At 39.7% G+C, this 27,500-nt stretch overlaps 1 protein-coding gene across 2 annotated transcripts in view; it reads left to right on the top strand.

Moving 5' to 3' along the window:
- Positions 1 to 27,500, top strand: part of NME7 (NME/NM23 family member 7) — a 92,961-nt gene that overhangs the window by 15,567 nt on the left and 49,894 nt on the right. For both annotated transcript variants that reach the window (XM_063350775.1, XM_063350764.1), the window contains exons 2-7: positions 3,272 to 3,379; positions 7,167 to 7,333; positions 12,474 to 12,584; positions 16,311 to 16,361; positions 18,784 to 18,991; positions 22,319 to 22,424. In XM_063350775.1, coding sequence (XP_063206845.1) covers positions 3,272 to 3,379; positions 7,167 to 7,333; positions 12,474 to 12,584; positions 16,311 to 16,361; positions 18,784 to 18,991; positions 22,319 to 22,424 — 751 coding nt within the window. The remainder of the gene's footprint in view (positions 1 to 3,271; positions 3,380 to 7,166; positions 7,334 to 12,473; positions 12,585 to 16,310; positions 16,362 to 18,783; positions 18,992 to 22,318; positions 22,425 to 27,500) is intronic.

Below are 27,500 nucleotides of genomic sequence, written 5' to 3'. Positions count from 1 at the left end.
TAAGTAAGTAAAAGTCTCAGTTTTCATTTAAAAAGATGTATTATGAGCTTCATATGTACTCATTTTTTAAAAATTATGATTTTAAATTGGTTGGTATTTTTGATGACTTGGAGTGGCAGTTTTACAGTGGTGCCTGGCAAGGGCTCACCAGAATATATTCACATTACTCCGTGTCAATGATTGTATTCAGGATTGCCTTCTGTCTGTTTTAAGACTATTTGCATGAATCGGCAATAGTAAAATTGCAGTCCTATTGTGTTTCACATTATAGTTGTTTGGCGGGGCCTTCAGTTTGCTTTTAATATTGAATTTCTTCACTCTCCAGTGTGCGACTCTGAAACAATCTACCTGTTCACAAACATAATCTGTTTCCAATTAGTTTTACAGTATTTCCCATAAGCTCTTAAGTTTTCTTCTGATATTGTTCTCTGCATTTAGAAATATTTATTGTGAAAATTTTATGTCCATAAAGCAGAGGAAGTTCTGGTTATGGCTAGGAGAAGCTTCACAGACTGTTTTGGTCATTTTCGAAAACTGTTAGCTCGCCATATTTTCCAGATTCAAAATGATAATTGATTCAAATTTTCCTGCTTACTGAAAACATTACTGGGTGTTTGGGGGTTAGCTCTGCAGTGTTTTTCAAGTCTAAGTACCATTTATTACCTTGCCTTTGCTTACAGTGCTAAAAGAAGATAATACAGAATGGTCATTTCTGCCATTTGGCTGAATAAGAAACAGTGGCCAGCAGAGCTTGCTGAATAACAAATATGAATAGCTCAGACATTGAGTAAGATCTTATAAAATGAATTTCAAATGGATCTTAAAACCAAGGTTGCGTTAAAAGAAAAAAAAAGTCTGACCAATTCCTCACCAAACAAGACACACAATGTAATTTCTCACTGTAAACATGAAGGTGCGGGTGACTGATACTGGTGACTAAGCGAAAAATCTAGTGGTGTTTTCTTTGCTGGTTCACATAAATACATTACTTCCCTGAGACAAGTAAGCATTTGGAAATTTTGGAAGTTTTGCTTAAATGAAAATTAGCAGCTTCTCTGGCAACTGCTACCTAGAAAATATATTTTAAAGTGATGATACAGTATGAAATAAGTAGCATGAAGTAATGCAATTATATATGTCTGCATGTTATGAGGAGGCATTGATTAAGAATGGTGCATCTTTTTTTATTTCATATATCACTAGTCAAATTGTGGAGGTAGTACTCTAGAAGCAGGGCTGTTTTTCTTTTTAGACAACTTCTTTGGTAGAGAACTTCCCTCTAACATCCATCCTTGACATGATGATGGTCAAATTAATCGATCAAATCTTTTGTCTTGTCTTCCAGCAGTATGAGTGTATTTAAGATCAAGGTTGAAACCAGTCATTTACTATTGTCTGCCAACCCCTACTATTGCTTGTTGCCAACAACATGCCTATATAGAGAAATTAAGGTGCGAGTTTTGAAATAAGAGAGTTTGTTCTGGCTTACATATCTCCGCAATGACAGCAGTAGCAATGAAGACACAAGCATGTCTAGCTTAAGTAAGGGCCAGAAACCAGGGTAAGTCCCCAGAGTGTTTTTGTGCTGGATGCAGCACCTAAAACATGAGTTTAAGTGTTGTCAAAGACTACAGTGTGTAGTGTGGAGATAACACAGAAGCTATAGTAGCTCATGTAAATAAAGTTTTCAGTGCTGTACAGACTTCTACAGTTAGAAATGAAAGCTTTGCATCCTCCACAGAGCCCTGTGCTGCCCCCACTGCCTTAGTCTTTCTGTGACTTTTTCGTGTGCAGTGTAGGGGTACCATAAGGGCTGACAGGAGGGTAGGGCACTTGCCATGATGCTTTTAACTGAACAGGTACAAGTATTCATCACATTGTAAAATTCTGAAATTGTTCTTCACTATCTCATTCTTTCCTGCTGCTGCTTGTGTTAGGACTTCAACCTGCAAAAGCACTTAGTCCTAAATCAGTTTTCAGCTGAAGGTGCTGAAAGAAAAAAATGCACCGACAACAAAAGCAAGATTACTCTTGTTGTTTTGTGTTGGGGTTGGTTGGTTGGTTGGTTGGTTTAGGGTTTTTTTGGTTTTTTTTTGGTTTGGTTTGGTTTTTTTTAATGTGTATATCTATAAGCTTGCACTCACTAGGAAAACGATTATGATTCTTTTCCTGCTGGTGTTCCAGAATAGTCATGGAAGCCCATGGGAACTCTTCTGTCCTTACTTGTTGAGCAGTCTTTGAAACAAGCTGAAATGCTGCTGTTTTCTAAAAGCTGAAGGATTAAAAAGGCCTACGTGGCTTCAACTTGAACCCCCAGTGATACCTAAATGTTTAAGATGAATGAGAAGAGTACAGATACATCTAAAGAGTGGAATCCTGTGACAAGACTTTGCTTACCCTCGGGAGTAGCAATCAGATTTAGAGGAGGTGTGAAAAATAAAAATTTAGAGCTCCATCTAACAGCTATCAAATAACTGATATTTCAGTATCAATAGCTAATGAACATATACCACTAAGAGGTGCTAGAACTGCACAACCACATGCGTTGCATTGCCTTTGTGCTTACTTTCTGGTAGGGGGTTATCCTCGGAAGGAGGAGGAGTGGAGAGGAGCTATGCATGTAGCTACAGTTTTAGAATTATGGCAATCTAGCTTTCTTGTCACAGTCCTTAGGGGCAGAAAATGAGTTGTAAATGAGATTGGCCTATCTATGCTTAATGTAAATTTCAAGAAGTTAATCAGTGAATCAAACTAATGTCCTTAACTTGAATATGTTTATCTCATCATTAACAGGAGTTCAGGTATGACTGCTCAGGACAGGAAAGTGTTCTCGTTGTTGTGTGTCCTGTTCTTGTAGGATATGTAGAAAATGTGTTAAGATTCTATAATTTAGTTGTGAGCAAACATGTTCTTTTTAACAAATGAAAGCAAATCAAATACTTTCATAAAGTTAAGAAGTCCAGCAACAACTTCCACAACAGTCCATGTTTCATGACTGACGAAATCAGAATAAGTTGAATAAATGGAAAACTGCCATGCCGTTTCCATCATACTTAAAAGATGATAGCTAACAAGTGAAAAGATGCCACCAGCTGTGGTAAGCAGATGATAATATGCAGAGTATGCAAGTGCATTTACTACTGTTTTGTTTGTTGTTTTTTTTTAACTTTTCTGACAACAAATGCAAGGAAGTGTTTTATTTGTGTGTTTTTACATGTAACACACGTATACTTTCTGTAATAGCCCTTTCCCCTACACTTTTTCTTTCCAGAGTCAAGATGACAGATTTGCTTTCACTGCTGAATGGTATGACGCAAATGCTTCACTCTTTCGGCGTTATGAACTTCTGTATTATCCAAAAGATGGATCAGTAGAAATGGTAAGAATAAAAGAAAAAATCTATTGTCATAAGTGTAATATCCAATTAAACAGTTTGTAAAATGGTAAGGCACTGACGATGCCTATTAATTTTCCAGGTAAGGAAAATGTACTTTGAGACGTATCTTGCTCTGTTTCTAAAACTAAAAGAAAAGCAAAAATACAAGTTCACAGTGAAACATGTGGAACAGCTTCCATGTTTATGATTATTTTTTGTTCCTTAAAGCTTGCTTTGGCCTGGATTCATTTTCACAAATCTGTTTTCATTCAATCTTTACTTGGGTTTCAGAATTGAAGCTCAGCAGCACTGACCTACTGCTTGAGAAACATAAATTGAAGCTGAATTCAAACAGGGGAATAAGCTTTCGATGGAATTCCAGAAGACTCCAAAGAGTAAAATGTAAAAGAGTCTTATCAAAGTAGAGGAAATGGTAAATAGCTCTCAAATCGGTTTTAATGAAAGTAAGGATGTATCAGACAATGGGATCTAAATTTCTGCATTAGTAGTGATTGCACGGACCTTTCTGGCTTGTGGTTCGTACAACTAATACCCATTGTTTATTGATAGCAGGTTAAACCAAGCATTTTGCAGTAGCAAGCACATATATAAAAATGTAGTATGTACTGTAAAGATAATCCTAGTAAACCAACCAATGCCTTGTGCTTCCTTTTAGGAATAAGTGAATGGTTTGGACTAGTCTTTTCTGATTTTTAATGAAGACCTAAGGGTCTTAGAATAGCCTAGATTTGGATATTCACCGTTAGTAATTTGATTATTAAATTTTAGTTTTCCTGCTATAAATATCAAATGCAGAAATAAGAAAGCTAGTGGAATCTGCCCAGACTACTTTTCTTACCCAAACTACTACTCACTGAAACCATGGTATCCACCTGTGTGAGATGCACTTTGTACATTTTACTGATAGTCTCTTTAAAAAAACTCTGTCATGATGTTTCCCCTGTTTAAGTTAGTTCTTTGTATCATGTCTGTGTGTGAGGATTTTTATTTTTTATTTCCCAGAGACAGTTTAGCTAATCAGTCAGGAGCTGTAATAATCTTCCTACACAACCATGTGTAGGCTGGCAAAATTGTTGTTCATTTCACCTACACGTCTCAAAACCAAGAGCTTTCAAGGTGTTCTTGAGCTTCATAATGCATTCAGCATGAAATACCTACAGCTTGGTAGAACTGCATTTTTCTAATGTTCTTAGGTTAAGATAGTACAGTGTGTACACAGTCATGAGCGTATATGGACTGAGTGTGATCACGACAGGAGTTAAAAAAGCAAAACCATATGTAACATCTCTATAGAAAGAATATCTCAAAATCACTTTTGGGGGTGAGTTTGTGGACAGAGATTAAATTTAGAATTCTCTTCTGGATTTTTTTTTTAAATTTCTGCAGAATTTGGTAATTTATTGCTGCCTAATTCTTCTGCATCTTTTGGTATTTTCCTGAGAATATGAGAGCACACTCTTTCCTCTAATGTATCTCAGGAGAAGGGAGGTAATGCATTATGACCCAACTTCTCCCTGCTTATGAGAAAGATGATGAAACCCCTTTCCCACCTCCCTGACAACAGCTCTCCTTTAGCACACACCTCAGCCGAGGGTGAAGCAGAGCTGCTGAAGGCTTGTGTTACGTGAAGTGTTCAGCTTTCCTCTTCTTCAGTTCTTCATGTCTTGGTTCCTGTGAAGAAAAATTACAGTGGGAATAATGAGACAAGTTTTCAGCTTGCTTTGCAGCTGGAAGAAGACAGCATAGGCTTTTCTCCAAGGACAGCAAGCAGCTCTTATGATCAAACTGGATCTCTTGACAAAGAGATGCCCCATTCTCTGAATTTTCCATAGTGGTTAACTCTCATGGGGAATTGTTAAAGCCTGAACAACTTTTCTTTCTACAGGAGATTTCCTAAACAGAGAGAAGAAATCTTTAAAAAGGACAGATTCTTAGCAGAGTACTATGTTGTTTTGGATAATTCACTTCTACATATACATGGGCAGGAGGGAAACAGTCCAGACAGTCTTAGATTTCTTCTGCTGTGGCTTATCATTTGCTTTATAAAAGGGTATTTTAAACAGATCCAAAATTCCGCCCTAAAGAAGTATTCTTTAACACAGGTAGATGCCAACTCCCCCCCCATCCCTTTCTGCTTGAGAAGAGAGAAACAGCTTGGGGTGCCTTTCTAGCAACTGTTAGTGAAATAACCAGGTTTTTAGTCAAGTTATTGAAGAACTTGAATATGGTCAAGTCAGTTAATAGGCTTCCTGGCAAAGTCCAGGAAAAAATAAGTAACTGAATTCAAGTGATATTTTTTTTTTTGCATGTTGTCAGAGAAGGTTCCGGGAAGACCTTATAGACTTAAGTACCTTCCAGTACTTAAAGGGGGCCTACAGAAAAGGTGAAGAAGGGCTCAAGGATTGTAATGATAGGATGAGGGGTAACAGTTTTAAACTGAAAGAGGGTAGATTTAGATTAGATATTAGGAATATGAGGATGGTGAGACACTGGAACAGGTTCCCCAGGGCAGATGCCCCATGCCTGGAAGTGTTCAAGACCAGGCTGGATGGGGCTTTGAGCAATGTGGTCTAGTGGGAGGTGCCCCTGCCCATGGCAGGGGGGTTGGAACTAGATAATCTGTAAGGTCCCTTCCAACTCTAACCATTCTATGATTCTATGAGTTCATTCTCTACTGCACTTGAATAGAGGACACTTGGTAGGAGCACATATGAGGGGCTAAAAACATTTCATCAGGGAAGGATTCTTCCTTAGAAGCTGCCTCAGCAGAAAGAAGTAGCAAAATAATTTATATTCTCTGATCTGAAAAGTTCTGACTATTCTGGAAAAACTTACAATTCTTCCAGCCTTCTAACAGGAGAGAAATGTATTCATACATTTCAGAACATGAAGGAGTATGTAATTTTGCTTTTAATTTTTTTTTCCTCCAAAGTTTGTGGGAATGATATTCTGTCTTTTAATGCTAGTCTAGTCTATATACCATTGCAATGGAGGACAATACATGTAATTCAAGACAGAGAAGGGGAAGTTTGGCCTGAGGAGTACAAAACTCTTCCTAGGATTCCACTTCCCTAGAAAAATTAAGGCATCTGTAATATCTAAATGCAGTGAAGAAACTGTTCAGCAGGTTGCCTTTTATGCTTTGTCAGCCCACCCAGAAAGCTACACATTAACATCTTGCTTCTTGCTTGGAATGATGATATGTAGCTGAATTGTCTTGACAGGCTTTTGAGCTTGCAGCTCTAGGCAGTGAGAACGTCTCAACCTAGTGTTGCAGTCATCCATCCATCCATAATTCTGAGTTTTATGCAGTCAAATAAAGCATAGTATCACTGGAACAATGCCCTGAAGAGGAGACCTGCCACAGTATGTATCTTGACCACTCCTGGTGGGAGCCATTGGTCTGTGAAACAGCATAGATCTGATCTGCTAGGGGGAACTCTCAGTGAGACTGGGCAGAGGTATCCACTAGGCACCTGAAACATTTGTCACAGCCTGAATTAGCACAAGCAAACGATAAAATAAAAACTGCAAAGATAGCTGTAAGCCTGAGACTATTTGAATAGAATAAATTTGTAATTGTGGTTTGGTCTTCTAAGCTTTCCTGGTACGCCTGCAAGTTCAAAGGTTTAGGAATTAAATTGATTTAGTGATCAGATTCTATCCCACAGTGCTATGGACATTTCTGAAGGTAGAGTAAACATTATGTTGAGTTTGCCCACAACTTAAATTGCTTGTTATGGTAGGTTTAATCTTCTTTTCTCTCCAGTATGATGTGAAGAACCATCGCACCTTTCTGAAGCGCACCAAGTATGAGAGCTTACACCTTGAAGATTTATTTGTGGGCAACAAAATTACTGTTTTTTCCCGTCACCTATCCTTAGTGGACTATGGGGATCAATATACAGCCCGCAAGCTGGGGAGCCGCAAAGAGAGGTAAGAAAGCACATTCTTTGAAGTCTTCCTGTGTGGTTGGGGTTTCAAAGTAGTTGTTCCTGCTGGAAATAAGTTTCCTGTACTATGGGAAGAGGTGGACATAGCTACAAGTTTTTACACAGTTTGAAGGCATCTGGCGTACTGACAGCTGGATAGAACCAAAGTGGTCCCTGCTTGTGGGCAAACCTATGATTGCCATTTTCACCTGATAAATCTTCAAGGCCAGCTTCTCCATGGTGTCAACTGTTGCCTCCTCTAGGTCTCTTGAGAGAGAAGAGGGGGAGGAGGAAAACAGGGGTTCCTGTTCGGCTTTGTTACTCCTCCAGGGCAGGCAGCAGTAGGATTCCTGTGATTTGTGGATACTCTTGGGGCAGAATTGTTATGGTAACTCTGATGTGTGCTATGTTCTTGAAAAACTAGCACCTGTCTCCCTGGGGTCTGTGCAGAAGCCTCATGCCTTTCCAGTCAGATCTACTCTGTGTTAGTAGTAGTAACCGAAAACAGTAGGAACAGGAGTGAGAGCAGCCCATTCCCATTCTCCATTGTTTTTCCCACTATGGGGGATTTTTTCTGAGACTTTTTTCAGCATCTCCTAAACTCTGTATGCATAAGAACAGGACGTATACAGTGAGAATGTCAATAAAGCTTACAAGCTTGTTTGTTAAGACAAATTTCATTTATAATGGAGGAAGATAAGACTCATCATCTCTTTTTGTTTGAAAGACTTGCTTTGGAAAAGATTTTAAGAGCCCCTGCAAGAACAAAAATACCAGGAGAGACTTAATAAAATTACAATAAGATTAATTTACAAGGAATTTAAATCTGGTTTGACTTCAGTGCAGGTAATCTCTGAATTTGCAAATTAAGACATTTTGATAATTTGCTCCATCTTTTTTTGAAAAGAGCACAGAATATTTTCTTAGGTATGATGTTCTAGTGAGCCCTATTCACCTTCTTTCTTGCTCCCTCCCACCAACTGGGCTTATTTTTAACTCTCTTTGGAGAGTTGTACATAACCAGACGTACAGGAAGAGTTGAAAGTTTTAACACACATCTTTGTCTTAACTTCACAAAAACATTGCCTTGGAAATGACTGCCATAACATCTTTCCAGAAGGATTTCTGCTGGTACTTTTTCTCCGAGCTGGGGTTGGGAATGGTGGAAGAGTAGCAAAGGAGAACATCGGAGGATGGCATATGAGTAGCATAAGTGGCTACTCTCTCTGTTCCTCGGTAGAGCCTTGGGTAGATTACGTCTGTCTTGTGTATGGTTCTTATACCAATGTAACTTTTTATAGTTGTGTATTTCCTGCTCTGCCTCAACCAGCATATGCCCTAGTGCTGATGCGGTTATACTAAGAAAAGGCAGCTTGTGAAAAAATGGCATTTTCTTCTTATGAGAGAGGTTGCTGTCTATACAGCAGCACTATAGTTACGTCAATGAAGTTGTCCTGGGAGGGGGTGAGTTTTTGTACTACTCTACAAAAAGAAGGAAGGGAATTTATGACATGTCAGCTGTTTGGAAAACATTTTAGGAATGTTGGATGAAAGATAACAGAGATATGCAAGTGGTGTTACATATTCAGAATAGCCCAAAGGAACACAGTGAAAGGTGTCTTAAACAGACAAAAGATCCTCAAAATCCAGTTTCTTTACAGAAGCTTTCACTGGGTAAGCAGCGTCATACTAAAGAGTCCTTGGGCAAAACAGTTGCATTGGAAGTATTTGTCTTTTTGGCCTGGTCTGACCAGTTTTTACAGCAGTTATTAGTTAAATATATCAAGATTTCTGCAATATGTGATAATACCTAAAATAATCTGTAGTTGTAATTCTGTTGATAATTTTAAGGATGTTTGTATGAGGCAGAATGTTTCCATCTTTTTCTTGCCTTTGTGCTGTACAGGACTATCAGCAGTTTAGTTTGACTTTGGAAATGTGTTCTTTGATCACTGAATATGTATGCAGATGGACTGAGCAAAGGTCTTTGAGGGAGGCTGAGGACTGTCATCAAAAATCTTGAACATTTTGAATTAGGGACCTTTGTTTTTGCCAGTAAAGCAAGTGAATGTGACTCTAGGTACATGAGGTACAAAACAGATGTGTAAAAAGAGGCTACATTTGCACAGGCCCTTTCTAGAATTAGACTAAAATTATTAAGACAGTTCTATGGAGTTTCAATTTCTACACCTACTTTTCTTCTGTCTTGGGACAATTTTTAAATGTGGCCATATTTCAGTGTTGTTCTTCCCTGCTCCCCTCCCAGTGCACTGTAAGGAAACCGTCACAAACATGTGCTTACTTACAGTGTACCACTTAAGGAATCCCTGCCATGGGACAGGGATTTCTGTTTCACTAGTCTTTCACTTGTGATCCTGGGTGGTTGCAACCTGAGGTAAACGTTTGTCTGAGTAGTGTGTCCTGTCTAGGTAGACTATACTTAAGAGTCAGTTAATATCACTGGGTTTGAAAATGGTGTTAGGAAGCTTGTGTCTTGACCAGAAAGATTTGAATTCTTTTTTGATTGGATATGTTATTCTTATGCTTCCAGTCATTGACATAATCAGTGTTTCTTCTAGTACAAGACGTAAGCTACTGTACATGCAACAGTCCTATTATTAGAAATAAATAGATGTCACAAGCATAGCCGCAGCATGCTTTGTGCACTGTTCCTTTGATCAGTTCCCATCTTCTGATGTTTCAGTACTCATTGGAGAACTGTCGTACAGTCTCTCTGAAAATGTAAGCAAATGAGCTTAATTTTTGTTCTTTCTCCTTTGTTCCTAGACGTTAAAACTGTTTCAAAATGTACTTTGCAGACTGCATCATGTCAAACCGCAAGAAACATATTCCTAATTAAAACTAAAAATAGGGCACACGAATCAAAATCCAAGCTCAGAAACAGGCTTTAGCATCCTGCATACCACTGAGAAGCTCACACCGAAATGTTGAAGTTTATATATCAGTGTTAGAAAAAAGATGTTATGAGTTACTCATTGCAGTTTGTATTAATATCTTCTAAGTAAATTGCTTCATAATGCAATATTTCATTACATATAGCTAGGAATTACATTTTTACTAGAAAGCTTGAAATTAGCAAAGTAAGGGACAGTTTATTTCTTGCATTAGCAGTCTGTCTCAAATAGTCAGTGTAATAACGTAGATTCAAAAAAGTATTCCTCAAGGAAATGCAAACAGCACTGGAGATCTCGTTCCAGTGTTTCGATCCTTACTGTTCATGTTAAACGACAGAGTTGGGAACCTCTTGTTCCAGAATGCAGGTCATGCATTGTGTGACCGGTGGGTACGTGTCATCAGTCAAGCACGTAGCTGCTCCCCCCTCATGTGACTCAATGCATGTGGTACACCCTGTCATATGATAAATAATATCACAAAATGAGGTGGAGCTGTGAAATCCTTGGGGAAAAGGGGAACAGGCTATGGCCCATAGGCTGCATGGAGAATGCTGGCAAACTGTACTGAATATTGGCCAGAGCTCAGCCCTTCCTAGTCTGAAGACAGGGCTAAACCAACTTCAGTTTGCACTGCAATGGACTCAAGCATAGGCTTGGTTGACTGTTGTGCAATTTCTGGCTACACCTTAGTCCATCAGTCTTTTTGTGTCATATTTCCCAATGGATCTGGGCCTAAGCTGGTCCATGTATATGAGCTTCCTGATGCTTGAGGGAATCTCTGTTTCTGAAGGTCATCTATGTCTCTCCCTTACTTTCAGATGAAATGTCACATGCTTTCAAATCTTCCTCTTTACATTTCCTGGTCCTAACACCTCCCTTCCTTTAGATTTGTTGTGAAATAGGTAAGTCTGTCTCTTCCCAAAACATCTGTCAATCCAGGGTCACTTAAAAGTTCAAAGTAAAGGTAGTGGGAGTTCATCCATGTCCTGTAACCTCAGCATACTTGCCCTGACTAGGATATATTGCTGCTAACCTAAAGGCTGCTTTCCGTGCTATGCTGGTGTATAAAATCAGAGATTTGCAATTATTTGCTTTATGTTTAGGGAAGTACTGCAATAAAAATCTATCTTGGGTAGCCTTCATTATTGGAAACAGTGTAAAAGATGGAAAGAGCTCTTTAGGGTTGTCAGAGACGTGGAGTTTCTGAGATACAGGGTTGAATAAATCTGTTCATTTGTAAGCTGAGCACATTTGAAGCTGACTCACCGCGAGATGAATGCAAATAGAAAATGCCATTTTACAGACCTCCTTTTTGTGCTTGTTATTTTTGATTAATAATATGTTTAGTGCTGATGGTGTACTTGGTGCTACGCAAAGCACACTAATAAAACAGTCCTGGCCTAGGGGATGTATAGTATAAAACGATAATTATCGAGAAGACAGGATGTACTTGGAAACAAAGATATGGGGGAGAGCGTAGAGAATTTTTTGATTGATCTCCCTTAGAATATAGCTGTCAGTCAGTATAAGAGACGTAATACCTCCTCTGCCAACCTTTTATTGTGTCTATTAACAGTGCCAGCTATTTGGCATGCATATTGTATAGCATGAAGTGTTTGTACTGTACCAAGCGCAACAGGACGTTCTTCTCACTAAGGCCTCCAACTATTTTAAAAGTAATAATAAACAATCATTTCACTTTGAATTGCATGGAAGAGGCACATGTTTAAGTAGTATTTTCAAACAGGGAATTCTAACTGCTTTGGTTTTATGTATATAATGATTAATATAAGGAAGAAAGGGAGCTGAGCAAGCAAAGGAAGACATTAACAAATCAGTTGTGTTCTAACCCCAAGCCGTGAGTGAGGAGCTGTAGAGATACATGCTAGCTAAGGAAGAAGTGGTCAAATTGTTTGCTCTGAGAGTGAAGGGAGAAGCCAGTAAATAATGACTGCTGGTGGAGCACTGTGGGCTGACTTGCGTTGGAAAGCTAAGGAAACTGTAATGTGAAAAGTTCCTTCTAATCAGAATAATGTCTTGTGCAGGCATTCAAGAACAGCGTGGAAATTGATGAGACACTGTGACTAGGATGTTTGTCTGTGGCAGAATTTCTCTTTTTGATGTAATGTTTTTTAGACTGAATATAAACTCAACATGCACACCAAATGCTCTAAGGAAAGTAGTGTTGGCTGTGTATCTCTACTTTTTTTATTTTTTTTTTTTCCCCAGAACACTGGCTCTGATTAAACCTGATGCAATGCCCAAGATTGGAGAATTAATTGATACCATTATTAATGCAGGATTTACAATAACTAAGGCCAAAATGATGGTGCTTTCAAGGTAAGGAATTTTTAGGGTTAGCTCTATTGTATCTAAATATTATTTTTGCAGTTAAGAACGTTCTCTGAAGCTATGCTGTGTTGTTCCACACATCAAATACATCCCAGTGAGTAATAGAGGGAAGACTCATCTGTTTCATAATCATGTAGGTTTCTGAAAGCATGTAGAAAATTAAGCTAAGTATTAAAAAGTTCTGTGCAAGTGAGTATGGGTGATTAAATATGTAACATCTCTGTATGAATCCAAGGTGACTACCGTAAATTTAGCCATTCAGCAGTGTTTACTACTGACATATCTGTATGTCCTCACCTCACGGCTTCCTGTTACAAACCATATTGCTCATTTTAACAATGTTGTCTTTAAAGTAGCTGGTTTGTTCACTCTCAGTAAATCCATTGTCTTAATTTGTGCTCTCAGAACCCAAACTTGTTTACTTTTAAATGTCTGGAAGTCCTAGGCAAAGCAAATGATCTTCTGAATGTTGTTGCAGGGTTGGACAGATTTTATTCATTCATCTTCCTAATCCCCCCCAACCTTTGCTGTTCTCCACTTACCTCATTGAGCCACAAGATTTTAAAAAAGGCAGGCTGTAGTGGAAAGAAAACATACTTAATTTACCCTAGTGCAGTAACTTTGGGAAAGTCTTCTAGTTCTCTGTTGATGCTTTGCCAAACCTGTTCATATACAATGCGTTTTTGAAAAGAAAAGCTATCTGTCTTACATAATACCATATTCATGTGTTTTTATGGTTTCTGTGTAAGGCCAGGAAAAATTTTCCCCTACCTCAAAACCTTTTCGGCTTTCTGAAATACTGATAAAACAACTATGTGACTTCCTCTTCTTGTCTCTGCATTCACCTGCTGCAATGTTTGATTATACTGGTCCCAGATCCTCCTTCACACAACTCCACTTTGTGAGTTCAATCAGATTTCTAATACTGCTTTACAGTTCACAACGTCTTTCAAGCCAGCTTTTTTTTGGCTTGCTCTCTTGCAGTCTGAGAGACTTGATCCTGAAGTGTTAACGTTGGGTGGTTCTTTATTTCAGCGTCTGTCTGAGAACTTGAAAAACTGTTGAGCCAAGTCATGTGCTTTAGAGTTGACTCACACTGAAGGGAAGAAACTTTGAGACTTGAACTTTTATTGCCTATTGCTATATAAAAATTTATGCTTCTCTTGCATAATTAGAAATTATTATTTTTAAGCACAAGATTGGGCTGTGATACTGGATATATTTAAAATAATGTCTTGAGTATTTGTGGTTTCTCTGCATACTATATGCTCTGTTTCTTGGGACTGTTCCATTTTAAAATGATAGAACTATGGCTTTGCCAAAGTCTTCTACCCTTAGATCTCTGCAGGCAGGCTTGTTCAAACCAGCATCATCATCTACTGCTTTCTTTAAAGGGATTATACTGACATTTGTCCAGCAATCACTGTTAAATAGATTTATGCCTTCTGTAAAAATTGTAGCCAAGATATGAAAGTGAGGGCAGGCACCTACTTTGATGGGTCAGCTCTCTAGTTTCTTCATTTAATTATGTGTCAGTTTGGTCTATTATTCCCAGATGAAGACTGTTTTCCATTCTTTAAAAGCAGAGAACTAATGAAAGAGATGAAATGAAAAAGGAACTACATTGTACAGCACAACTGCAGTTTTATATTTATTGCAGTAGGAATTCTTAACTGAGTCGTAGAGCTCCATTTGTTTCAGAAATATATCCATCAAATATTTCTTCGCATTCAGAAATGGTAATACTTAATCTGTTTTCATACTTTTTTCGTATTTGCTTTCCAAAATTATTTGGTAAATTAGTTTCAGAAGAGGATTTTCTGGTGAAACGGAATTGTAAACAAAAACTTTAGGCTATTTGCAGAGTGTAGGTTTGAAGCTGAGATTGCAAGAGTTCCTGTGACTAGCATCATTTTTAAATCATGTTTCTGCCTTATTTATGAAATGGAGGGAGAGCATATTAGTTGTATGGTCAATGAAAATCTTTTGAATTTTGAATGGCTCATACTTGAACTGAAAGCAACAAACCAGGAATTATTCAGTTTCAATGAGCAGGTGGTCATTTCTATTAAAAAGCTAGAGAAAGCTGTGACTGTTTAAATATTTGTCAAGGTTAGTAAAATTAAATTCTTCTTATGTTCTTCTAGAGGTTATTTCTTTCCTCTGGCAATATTTGGCTTAAATTGGGGCTGCAAATGGGAGAGAGATGTGAAAAGTTGTGTTGCGGATGACAGAACTGTGCCTTTGTTCAGACTTGGAATCTGTTATTTTAAAAACATGCAGGTAATTTCTTCCAGTAAAGAGGGCTGCTCAAAGTGAGCAGAATCAGAAGTCTGTTTCTGCATGTAAAAACAATTTTCCAAGTGGAAATCTTTCAGTCTGCCTGCAGCTCTGCTTTGATTATGAACTTTGTACCCAGACTAGAGGAGAGCAATATTGCTTGCTTTCACCTGTCAATGCTCCTGAAGAGCTTGTCCCTCTCCACAAATTCCAGCTTCAGAAAGTGGTACACACTGGGATTTGGAGCAAGCCAAGACCAAGCCTGCACTTCTGAACTGCAATTTTGAAGCTGCAAAATAACAGGGCTAGACTTGCAAACCCCCACGGATTTTCCTAGCTGCTGCCATGCTAAAAAAGCAGTGCAGTAAGCAAGAGTGAAACATGAGAAGCAGCTGGAGAAAAAAGCATGGAAGAGAGTAGGTTGGCTAGCTGCGGGGGGTGGTGGGGTGAAAAGCTACAGAATGGTATGTCCTCCGGTGGAGGGATGGGGGGTCTGCACCGTGCTCCCTGAAACTTGGGTAGCTGAGCCCCGTGCTGCTAGCAGCATGGCTGTGGCAATGCAGAGCTTGGAGAGGGCCACCTCCCTGTCTGAAAAGTGTATCTTTTTGCTTCCAGTGCCTGAGTAAATGCCTAAAAAAAGTAACAGCTGTGGTACGGACATACTGTGTATGCCTGGTGGCCTTTATTTGCCTGGCAATCTAAGGAGCCCTCCTCATTACCGAAAGCCCATTGCTTTGAGAGAAAGCAGTGTGTAGTATCTGCTGTGTTCCTCGAGGGAAAGTGCAAGACCAAATTGGGTTTTCAAGTGGGAAAGTATGGGAGAAAGCAAGTTTTAATTTTGAGGGCATTTTGCTGCCTATGTGACTTGTAACGTGTGAGGATACTGAATAGAAACCACGTTACGCAATATTGTGTTATGCACCAGTATAAACACTAGCCTTCATAAGGAAATAAGTTCTAGCGAAGCAGATAAATTGTTTATTTATGCTTTAAAACCAAACTTCATTAACCAACATACACACAAATGTGTGTATGAGATCTTTGAGATGAAAGATGAAAACAACATAACAGCAAGTGGCTTGGCAAGAAGGTGACTCTGCTGCATTTATTTCTTAGCCTGAGAATGTGGGGACCATCAGTGACCCTGAAAGTTCATGCTACGGGCTTCAGTTAATTACTTCCTTCCCAGAGGAGGAGCATAAGGAGGAGTCAGCTACAAGCGACACCTGTAGCCACACAAAATATTACAGAAAGTTAAACGTAGTTTCTGTCATTGGGCATGAACACCTCACAAGCTGTCCAGCTTGGGAAGACATTACCTGTAGAAACATGTTGATGATTGGTAGTTTGTGGTTTTCAGGGGGGGTTATATATATGTGTGTGTGTATATATTTGTATCTATGCATCTATATCTATGTCTTTTTGCTCTTTCAGAAAAGAAGCAGCTGATTTCTACATAGACCATCAATCAAAACCTTTTTATAAGTAGGTATATCAATTTCAATGTGACATGTATTAAGCTTATTGAATGCACAATATTCATTTACCATATTTGGTACTGCAGGACCATGGGAAAATCAGAATTTGTCTTAGTTGAGTGGAGCTCTTTGCAAAGTATGCACCCTGTTCATCTTCCTCCAGGGACAGATCCTTATTTCAGCTCTCCAGCGTTTTAACTCACATTCTTTACAGCCTGATGATATCAGGGGACTGTGTTTGATGTCTCAGAAGTGAAAAAGCAAGGTGAAACTTCAAAGCCAAGGGAAGGAGCATCTTCAGGATCAGGGTGGAGCTTGCAGATAATGAGAGTTAGGGGGGAACACTTATCTGTGAGAGTTGATTTGGTAGCAAGCACCCCAAATCATACATAACTTAAAGGATAGTGCATGGGGCAGTTTTTTACTGTACCGCAACCCTTGGACAAAACATGAAACGGCCATGATGCTAGACTGCACCACCTAACATGAAAAACCTTAGACTTTCCATAACTGACCAGATCGATGCTTATGACCCAGAGATTGTGTCATGGCTACTTTGCCTGTAAGTGCCGACAAACAAAGTTTCCTCCCTCTGGACTTGGTAGTGTGCCTCTTCTAGGAAGAGGCTGGAGCCATGTTGGAATGTGGGTTTGCACTGGCGTGGTCAAAAGATGTGATTTCAGTAATGTCATGAAGTGCTTGAGTATTAGGATCTGCCAGCTGCTCTCCTGCAACAGCAAATGATTTTTTGTGGGTCCAAACTCAAGCCTTTCACGGAGACGTGTCCCCAGGCTATGTCTGACCATGTTGGAGATCAGAGGAAGATTTAGAATTGCCTTTTCTTTGCTGAGTAAGCCTGCTTGAATATGTTGATAAATAAGCAAGAATTTTGCCTGTAGTGTTATTTCACAGATGTATATCTACACTAATGGTAATTATCTGAGGAACTGTAACCATTGTCCACTGTGATGTGCCTGTTTCCCATCCTGCAGTCCTGTTGGCTACATCTTCTGTATAGGATTTTTCTCTAAATTAGAAGCAATTAGTTATAAAGCATTACAAATCCAGTAGAACAAGAATCTTCAAGGCAGTGAAATGTAAAATCTCTGACTCATTTTTATCTAGCCTTGTATTACTTGTCTTTAAATTCAGATTTAGTTTGCAAGTTCACTAGTCAATGTAAGTCTAGTGAATAGTAGGGAAAAATAGCAATTCTACTTGTTTGGAAAAAGTGTTTTTCTTATTAAAGAATTTAGTTTTAAAAACTTATTTAATATTCAGGATTAGTCTTCACAGTAAGCAGTGTTGTAGAAATTGCTTTTTTCTTGGACGCATGTATGTGTAAGCCATGTAACTGTATCATAAAAAGCAGTTTCTCACCTACAGAACATGAGTTCCAATAGCTTTTCCCTGTGTAGTTTCTTTATGTTTATGTAACCTTTCATGGTTTTAATATCGTTCCTTTAGCAAAGAACTAGCAGGATTTCTTTTCTCTTCTTGCCCACTTATCATTGCATAAATGATCATTAGGAAGAAGATGGTTGGAAAAGTACACACATCTGCAATTATAATTGTGTAAAGCTCTTTTCTTAAGTAGTACAAAAAGCATGGAGTCAACTTTCTTCTTTGTTAGTTCTGTCCAGACTACACAGGGAAAAGGGAGGCTTGTTTGTATGCACGTTTTGTAAAGATATAGAATTACAGTTGTGGTGTTTTGTTTAGTTTTTAAGAAGCATGTTTGGGTTTTCAGTTTTGGATGGTTGTCTTCCATGTAGGTGAGGTGGTTGGGTAAGAAGGCAGGCCTGACAATTTCTTCTTCTTTCTCAGATTCAGCCCATTAAAATCACTTCACTTCTGCTTCAGCCAGGATGTGATAACTCACTTTGTGGTTAAGTCCCCTCTGCCCTGCAAAATTTCCAAATCTTTCTTCTCCCTTCTCTCACACTTTGCATTTTGGCTGGGCAAAATCTGTGAGAGAGATCCATGGGGCAGTGGAGCAATCCATCCTGACGGCAGTGCTGAAGTTGTGTCAGTGGGGAACAGACACAGGGCAGGTGTGAGGATCCTGAAATCCTGCTACGCAGAAGAGGCATGTTTAGGAATCGTTCCTGTCAGACAAATAGTTAGCAGGGTCTCTTTAACTGTTGCCATTACTGATCTTTTAAATTATTTTTTTTTTAAATCTAACATACTACACAGTAGGCTGAGTGAGTTTGTACCATCTGGTTCTTTTTCTACAACGATAATAAGAGGGGAGTATGTGCACATGACTTAGTCCAACCTCCTCCTCTAAGCAGAGCCAACTTCAAAGTTAGATCAGGTTGCTCAAGGCCTTGCCGAGATGAGTTCTGAGCATCTCCACTGGATCGTATGTTTTTGTTGGTTTTAGTTTGTAGCATGGATTACCATGTGCTGTTTCCATTTTGCAGTGAGCTACTCCAGTTTATAACGAGTGGTCCCATTCTTGCTATGGAAATCCTAGGAGATGATGCAGTTTGTAAATGGAAAACATTACTGGGGCCAGCAAGCTCTTCAGTGGCTCAGACTGATGCACTAGACAGCATTAGAGCAAACTTTGGACATGATGGCCTAAGGAATGCAGCTCATGGCCCAGATTCGGTTGCTTCAGCTGCTCAAGTAAGTTTTTGACTGTGTTTCTTGACTTGAGGTTTATTTTTACTTTATCTGGTAACAGCTGTGTCAGGAATTCATTATTTTTTCCCCAATTGAGTTCATAACTAGTTTAGATATTCTTATGGATCCTTTTTAGCATGGAAAAATAAACTGTGTGAAAAAAGAAATCTTGTTCATCTCTGTCAGAAAGGGGAACCTTGGGCACTTTGTTTGGGAGAGCATGCCTGGTCATTTTTAATGTCTTCTGTGCATCACAAACGTTGAGTTAATTGCATATAGTCTGTGTAATCTACCTATAGTCTACCAATGTTGGTCATAAAAAGAAAGAAATTAAACTATTATATCCTTTTGTGCCCTCCCGTGTTTCGCTTATCTTGTTCTCCTCCATAGTCCTCACTAGTCCTCTACCTGCAGCCTGCTTTCTTCTGCTGTCATTGTTCAGAATGAATAATTATGAAAACAGGCCACTTTGTATTGCTTTGTGTTTTAAGAGGTAATACAGTGGACCTGGCTTTGGGGAGTTTGCTTCCCTTTTGCTTTGTTTGCAGTGTGTCTTTCCTTAGTGTTAAGAAAAAGCCCTGGGACTGAGTGATAAATATGACCAGCATTTCTGCAGAATTGAGGTGACTGTTTGTGTGTGTTGTTGTGGGGTAGAAATGCTGATGTATGATGGCAAGAATAAAGTTTACTTCATGATTGATTGGTATTGTGCTGTGGTGTCTTAGCTCTAGACCAGTGGGGAAAAGATACCAGTTGTTGCTTCCTTGATAGTAGTCTTTTCTCTATTTCAATTGGAATAGCTGCAATAACACAACTGGAGAGACCTGCCCCAGGATACCTAATAAGCTGCCGAGTACTGTATACTAGAAAATATACATAAAGATTATATCCTAGTGGTGAGGGCAGAGTTGGTCAGCCTCTTCTGGCTGGCTGTTAGGCTGTGTGGCATAGCAAACTAACTGCAAAGTGTGGGTGGTTTTCTGCTGGTCAAGGACTCATCTCACTCACACCTGCACAGTGCCTGGACTGCTGGATCTTCTCCATGTGGCTCTGGTTTTGACAAGAAATCATATGCTGGACCCGAAATACTTTTTCTGCTGGCAAACTTCATGAAGATGGTACATAGTCAGAAGGAGTTTGGATGAAACTGATTTTTTCTGATGAAGGAGAATTTTAGTCAGAAAGGTCTTTGTAGTTCTGGTTAAATAGCTAGATGTTTTCATATATAAGGGTGAAAGTTTCTCTTTGTTCCTGTGTACTGCCATGACAACTGTGCCAGCTTTTGAACTGAGAGTGTAGGAAAGAGTATCTATTAGCATAAAATTTTGATTAGAAGCATAAGGATGTGCTTTGGTTTAAGTTTGTTGGTCTTTTTACATTTCATTGTTTTTGAAATGCTGTTTGAAGGCCCCATTCATTTGCAGTATTTTTATGACTGTGGGATTACTTTGATCAGCTTTTGCAGGTATGTGTATCTTTTGTGCTGTTACTGATGCCAATTTTCAGTAAATCAAACAAAACCGTGAATTTAATATCCCTGTGCCTATTTTAATTTGGTAGGCTCAGTATTTTATGGCTGTATAGCAGTTGCCATGGAAATTAGTTGGCTGCACCTTGCAGAAGCTTTGCGGAAAAGAAAGACACGTAAGATAAAGGGACCTAAATGAACTCTTCTGAAGGAAAACCGAAGTCCCAACCGCATCTAATGAATGTATTGTAAACTGAACAGTTAGAGTGGAAGACTGAATTGTTCTTTTGGAGGCTAAATGACAAATGAAAGTATGCCTCTGGTATGCTCTAAGCTGGTGTCTCTCTGCAGGCCAAATTTCGGAATTTCTTTAGATCAGGAATAAAGGGAAAGGAAAAGAATTCTCTTTTTAAGGCTCCGCTTGATTTTACGTTGGCATTTCTTCATCCTAGTCCTTCAGCATTATTTAGTTATTTTCCTTTTATGACTTTGAATGGATAAAACAAAGTGTTAAATATTGTAAATATTTTGCTGCCTTTTTCTGGCTGCTTCTTTTAGAGTAAACATGAGCTAACAGATTGGGACAAGGTCTTTGAAGCATGAAGCATTTTATCAGTAGAAGGATGTAGGAAACGAACCCTTTTGTCTCAGATATGTCCACTTAAAGTGTGGATCATTTGCTAGGAGAAAAACAAAAAATGTTTTCCCTTCTATTGAAAGATCCATTATTTTGAATTGTATGATTGTTCAAGTAAGGATCACAGGAATCATCAGAGTGCTAAGGGCTAAAGACTGGAAGATAGCTAAGTCTGTTCCATCTGAATTGAGCTAGTAAATTAAACGAGACAATTTCAGTAAATGGCACTGCTACTGTTACACAGGAAGAAATCAGATAGATGCAGTAGTAGTATCTCCAGGATATTATTGTTTCCCTTAAATAGAAATTCATCAATCCCCTTACTGAATTTGACCAATAGGTCTAAAATGGAATCTGTGTTTCGAGCATTTGATTAATGTTTATTGTCAGATTGTGTAACATATGTGAACAAATGGTATGGAAAAAGTGTGAAGCTTGCAGTGAGGAGTGAAAAAATATCACTGACGAAAGAAGCCTGGCTGTCAAGCTCACCCGTGTATGGTCTAAGACCCAAGCTGTGTGATACCTGAATAGTCATGGTGGGAAGGAAGTGATCAGAGGAAAAGAGGTTCTTTTGATTCATCCCAGAAATCAGAGCACTTGAGTTGATCAACTTCAATTCAGGAAGATTAAAAAAAAATTATAAAATAATAGGGTCAACAAGGCATGAGGAGTGAGCCAACAATTCTAGACAGAGTTTAGTTGTTTAAGACAAAAGGAAAAAAACTTGTAAAGAAATGGGATGGAGGTCAGTTTTGTGTATGGGAAGAAAGCATACTGAGAAATGGCTGGTAGTTGCATTTTTGCTCATGTAGTGGAAAAGATGATGTGAAAAGGGGGAAGATAAAATACATGTATATGGGAGTGGATTTGGGAAAGCTACTGAGGAGAGAGAGAGAGGGAATTCAGAGAGCTGGGAACACCTCTACCAAATGATTGTGGCAGCAGCATTTTGAATGCTGTGAATGGGAATGGGTTGCATTGTGGAAGTGAAAGGGAAGACATTGCAAGAAATATTCAAATCACGTTTTTATGATTGTAGCAGTGGTGCTAGAGAGGGAAAGACATATCTGAAAGAATATTATAGGGAAAAAGTATTTGCAGCACAAAAATCTATATCTAAGGTTTATCTTCTGTGTCTGTGGATACTTTGGATGTTGTTACTTATGATAAAAGCTGATGTATGCAATTACAATTGTTTGTATTCAATTACAATTGTTTTCAGGAGCTGGAGTTGTTCTTCCCCTCCAGTGGAGGTCGCGGACCAGTCAACAGTGCAAAATTCACAAACTGTACTTGTTGCATTATTAAGCCTCATGCAGTTAATGAAGGTAAGCAATGCAGAGAGTGGAGAGGAAAGCAGTGTGTGCTTCATTGTATCCGTGATCATTCCTGTGCTCTCTTTTGGGAGAAGGAGTCTGCAAAAGCATAGGGTATATTTCATAGTACACACAAAAGTATGCAAATACGTTGTCTTTCATACATCTTTAGTATTTCTGTGGTTCAGTTCCATGAAGAGTGGGTCGTGTGCTTTCCATGTGGATACTTGTTAATTTCAGAATAAGAAGTGAGAGGTGAAAAAAAGAAGAATGATAAAAATATCCGTGAGATTTGTTGAATTTGATTCATCAGCTGTGACAGCTTACCATGTCCTTGCTCCTGTCTTCCCACCACCTCATCTGCTGGAGGCTGGCATCCTCACAGCAGGGTGAAAGCAGGACACCTGGCCATATTGCAGGGCCTTCCACTCACACACATTATTTAAAACTACTCACAAAGGGAGATTTGTGCTGATAGGAATCTTGTTCTGCTGAATGCAGTGGGGACGGAAAGTAGGAAAGGCTTATTTGCTTTATGAAAGTGAGCCGAAGACCTAAAGCATTTGTTGGACTCCGTGATGCTTTCTGTGCTGGAGAATGCCCTGTGAGCTCACCATATGAGTGTTGCAAATGTTTAATGCAAAAATAATCTCACTTTTGTGTCCTGTACTTAGGTACAGGGCCATGTGTAGGAGCAGTGAGTGCAGCAAAATATTTCAGCTCTGGCACTGCAACAGTATTTTTGAGTACAGAATAAATATTGTCATACCGAGAGCATTAAGATTTTTCTTAGTAAGATGCAGAGCACACTGCAACATTTTAATCGCTTTGCCCTGGATAGCTGAAATGGAAACGGAAGAAGTGGCTGTAGCAGTTTCCAGGCCTTTCACACCTCAAGTGGGATGTCTGGAGAGCTTTCTGAAAAAAAAAATGGCTTTCACAAGAAAGGGTCTCGCACTCGCTGCTGATAATACGCCTGTTATCTCTTTGAGGCCTTGCATGGTATCTGCTACTGATAAGTCTGCCATGTAACAAAGACAGTGATGTTCCTTTTACAGAAATATGGGCAGCAGCTGGGACTATGATCTTACCTAGCTAAACGTTTGCAGAGGACAAATTTTTCCATGGCAGGATTGTTAGGGTCCTTAATTTGATTGTGAAAATAGCGAAGTGGATAGCTTGAGCTATGCTTTCTTATACTTAAGATATAATTTTTATTACATATGGGGGCTCGGACTCTCTCTTAGTGAGCTCAGGTTGTCCCTTCCTACCTTTAGTTTTCTTCATTTCTGTGGATTTCATAGTGCCCTGTCTGTTACTTTCTTCCTTTTTCTTGAACTTCTCAGAATTTTTCTAAATCACCAAAGGACCTGGCCCTGTTTGCACTCCCCTCTGAGAGTAAGTGTCTGGGGGAGGTGGGGGTGGTGAGAGACAGGTACAGCTAAACAGAAAATGTAAGTGCACACCCAATGTGAGCACTAGAAAAACAGGACTGAAGTTGAGCTTAATATCCACTATATAATCCTTTTTCTCACACCACAGAAGGCTAGAAAGGCAGACCACAGCTGACAAACAGCAACTAAACTTTGAAAGACGAAGTGTACCTTGTGTGAGCATTCTCTGTCCATACAGCTTTCATTACTACCCTCAACAGAATGAAGAAATCAAAACTGAATTTTCTCTTTGAAGTCAGCAAAGCATTTTATCAATTTTAAATTAATATCAAGAATGATGGAATGGCTATGCTTTTACGTTACTAAGCTCTGTTGTTCCTACCTGTTCTCTCCAATGTTATTTTGAATGTTTCAAAAGCCACAAATGCTGCATCTCTAAAAGAGATTATGAGACTGAGGCAGTCTTGTAAAACTTTCCAGAAGTCTGTCTTCTGACGGGGAGTTGGGCTTAGGGAAGGGAAGAGTCAGTGTAGCTGGGCGGTGGCCGCCCTCTTTAGCTGAGAGCACCGGTGTGGCTTCGTATTGTAACTGGGCTGGTTCCAGTCTGCAGTGTGAGGCAAGGTGAATCCTTCTTCATAAGGGCTGCAGGAACTCTCCATCAACCCAATGGGCCAAGAGTGTTGCAGGGGAGAGGATTGGGCTTTCTTAGCCTGACCTCTTCTGTCTTCCTTAGTCTTTCTCATATTTTTCTTCAGCCTATTTTTGTGAGTAACAACAAAAATATCACTGAGTGGCATCTCTTTTGGTATGCTTGGTCTTCTTATAAAGCACTTTGTGTCATCACACTTGAAAGAACCATGCACAACTGAACAAAGAGTAGCTTTGCATCAGTTTTTTGATGTCTTAATTCTGAAATTATTATCTTACGATCAAACTGCCTGTTTTAAAGTTTCAGGAATATAGCCTTTGCCTCCTATAGATTTTAAAGTTTTTCAGGTTCTGAGCATGCTGTGTATCCAGTGGCAGGCCATCTCTACAGAAGTGACACCATTCCTCCTTTCCCCTGCTGAGTGTTTTGGACTTATGGAACAGCACACTGAAAGGGTTTGGGGGGACCAAACAATCTGCTCAGGAGAATTCCCAGCTGCTGGCCTGAAATAGGCAGACAAGAAGGGATAAGCTCGGCTTTAGGGTTTAGAGAGCAGAGAGATGGCAGCGGAGCAGGCTGGCCCCATGGGATTGCGCATCTGTAGGCAGAAAGTTTGAGAAAGGAAGGGATATGACCTATTTGGGCTCAGCGATATGCAACAGAGCGGGGAGGCCCTCCTCATCTCATCTCATCTCCTTTTTAATGGCTGATAGGAACTGCGTTCAGTGGTACCTGAGACATTCTGGTTATGCCAGCACCATCTCCTGTATCTCGGTTGAACAAGGTGCTGTAGCAACTAGTGAGCTGCCCTTTTGGCAGAATTGCATGTAGGAGACTGCGTGGTCTTAAAAATAAGCAACTTGCTTACCTGCAGCAACAGTGTTTCTGGCTGTGGCTGGCTACCTGCTGTTTCTGGGGGGGGAGAATGAGAGTGGAAACATGGCAGCTGGAGAGAAAAGGAAATCCTGCGTGGCCATCACAGTGAGGAGGTGGTTTGGTGGAGGCATGGAGAGGAATTTATGTGGGTCAAAGCAGCAGAGCCTCTTATGCATTGCAGATTTGATGTGTGCTCCACAAATTTTCAGTGTCGTATATCTAAAAATAAACCTTTTTGCCATTTCCTATGCACTGCTGAGGCTTTGAACTTGATTATCTAATTACCATGAATATAATCTGCTCATTACACATGTATAATTATGTGAAGTTTCACTTAGATGCTTGAGCTTATATGGAGCTTTAGTCTTTATTTCTGCAGAAACATTTGACTCAATTTGTGATTTGAATTTTGCTTTCCAGTCCTTTTCCCAGTGTTTATTTTTCCTTCAGAGTCCATTGCATAACTGATTCTTAGAAGGAAAAAATCTTTGATTTTTCCATCCTGGAAGATGGTTTGCTTTAACCACAGCTGTAAGCTAGGAAGCTTTTCAGCGAGTTTACCTGTCTGTCAAAAGGCTGGATCTGATCTCTAGTTTCTGCTAGTTAATTCTCGGACAGAGTCCTTTCTTAGAAACTGGCTTTCATTACCGTAGAGGGGTTTTATAGGGTTCCTATCCAGTGGCAAAGCAGTGGAAAATCACTGTTGGTTTTATCTCTGGCCTCGCTGACCCTCTCCTGACGGTTGTGCAGAAACATGTGTTGCTAGGCAGCCCCAGCAGCGCAGCCCCCACCACCTGCAGCAGGACCTGGCGCAGTGTTCACCCACCTGATAAGTCCTGTAAGGGAGAGTACTGAAAGCGTCTGCCAGGCTGCAGAGGAACCCTGGGGCCTGATAAAGGGTGTCGGGGGAGTTACGCGAAGTTTAACTTCAGCTGTCAAGGGTGCTGGTAATGCTGGAAGGGGTGGTATCACTGGCCCTCTAGGAATGTTTATCATACACGCCTCTTAAAGAAGTAAGGCAATAGCTATTTTGTCAGTCTGGTGTCAGCGTAATGTGTTCTGTGGAGGATCAGAGATGGGAAAACAGCTGGAAAGGCCACTGAAGCCAGTGTAGCCCAGCGCTCTGAACTAGACAGCCTTAGCTTATTCTCTAGCAGCTCCTCCCAGTGGAGATGAAGCACTTCCGTGGCTGGCTGGAAAGTTGGCAGTGGCGAGGTTGTTGTATTTTAACTCTGAAGAGGGTTTGCAAGAGCAGTCCAGTTCCTCTTTATTGGGAACTGAAAGAATGCGAAAGCAACCTGATGCTACTCCATGCAGACTTGTTCTGACCAGGGGTGTGTCGGGGAGACACAATGTGGTTTCACCCCTCTAGAATTTGCCGTGCTTTTCAGTGTCTTTTAGCTTCCTTCTTCTCTTCTCCTGAGATCGGTTTTCAGTCGAGCAGGGTAGTAACTAGTAAGCACAGCTCCTCAGTGTGTTGATTAGGATTGTAGGGCTTAGTTGTTTAATAATTGGAGAGTTTTAGTGTGGATCTGCATTCTGTAACTCACTTGCTTCTTGTTCTTGGAGCTTCTGATAATTCAGATGCAAGGTCACAGTTGCAATCATTTAGACATCCTCTTTTTGTAATTCCCCCCATGTTATTAGATCTGGGGGTATTAGCAGTAGTGCTCAGAAGCCAAAATTGTAAATGCACCAAAATGGATGAACTTCAGTTTCATGCCTTGAGGACAGTTATGACTCGACTGTTTTATTGGCAGAAATAGCATTTTATAGATCACTGGGTGGGATTAACTTTAATGTATTTATGTGTAACAGTGTAGTCATGTTTGTTGTAGGAATTAGAATTTGGTATTTCATGACTGATTTAAAGTTTCTTTGGTGTGGCTTTTACTTCATTCCTTTGAAAAACGAGCAGGGGAAAAGTGATGAAAATAGTGATGATCAGGCTACAAAGGCTGAGGTCAGAAGTGTGTTGTGTTTCACATTTTGTACTTAGGTTACAGCACAGAGCTTGAGAGATGAAATCCTGCCCTCCTTTTCTGTGTTCTGAAGCTGAGACATGGGTTCTCCTAACCTCAGAGTTTTGCCAAAACCAAATATGCGGCTAGAACTGTGCCAGAAACTTGAAAAGCAAAACTGCTAGTCAGGAAACTGAAAGGCCTGCCC

This window comes from Chroicocephalus ridibundus, chromosome 1 (assembly GCF_963924245.1).
Source record: "Chroicocephalus ridibundus chromosome 1, bChrRid1.1, whole genome shotgun sequence".
NCBI lineage: Eukaryota > Metazoa > Chordata > Aves > Charadriiformes > Laridae > Chroicocephalus > Chroicocephalus ridibundus.
Note: the sequence above shows the minus strand (reverse complement) of the source record. Positions and strands in the feature narration are given on the sequence as shown.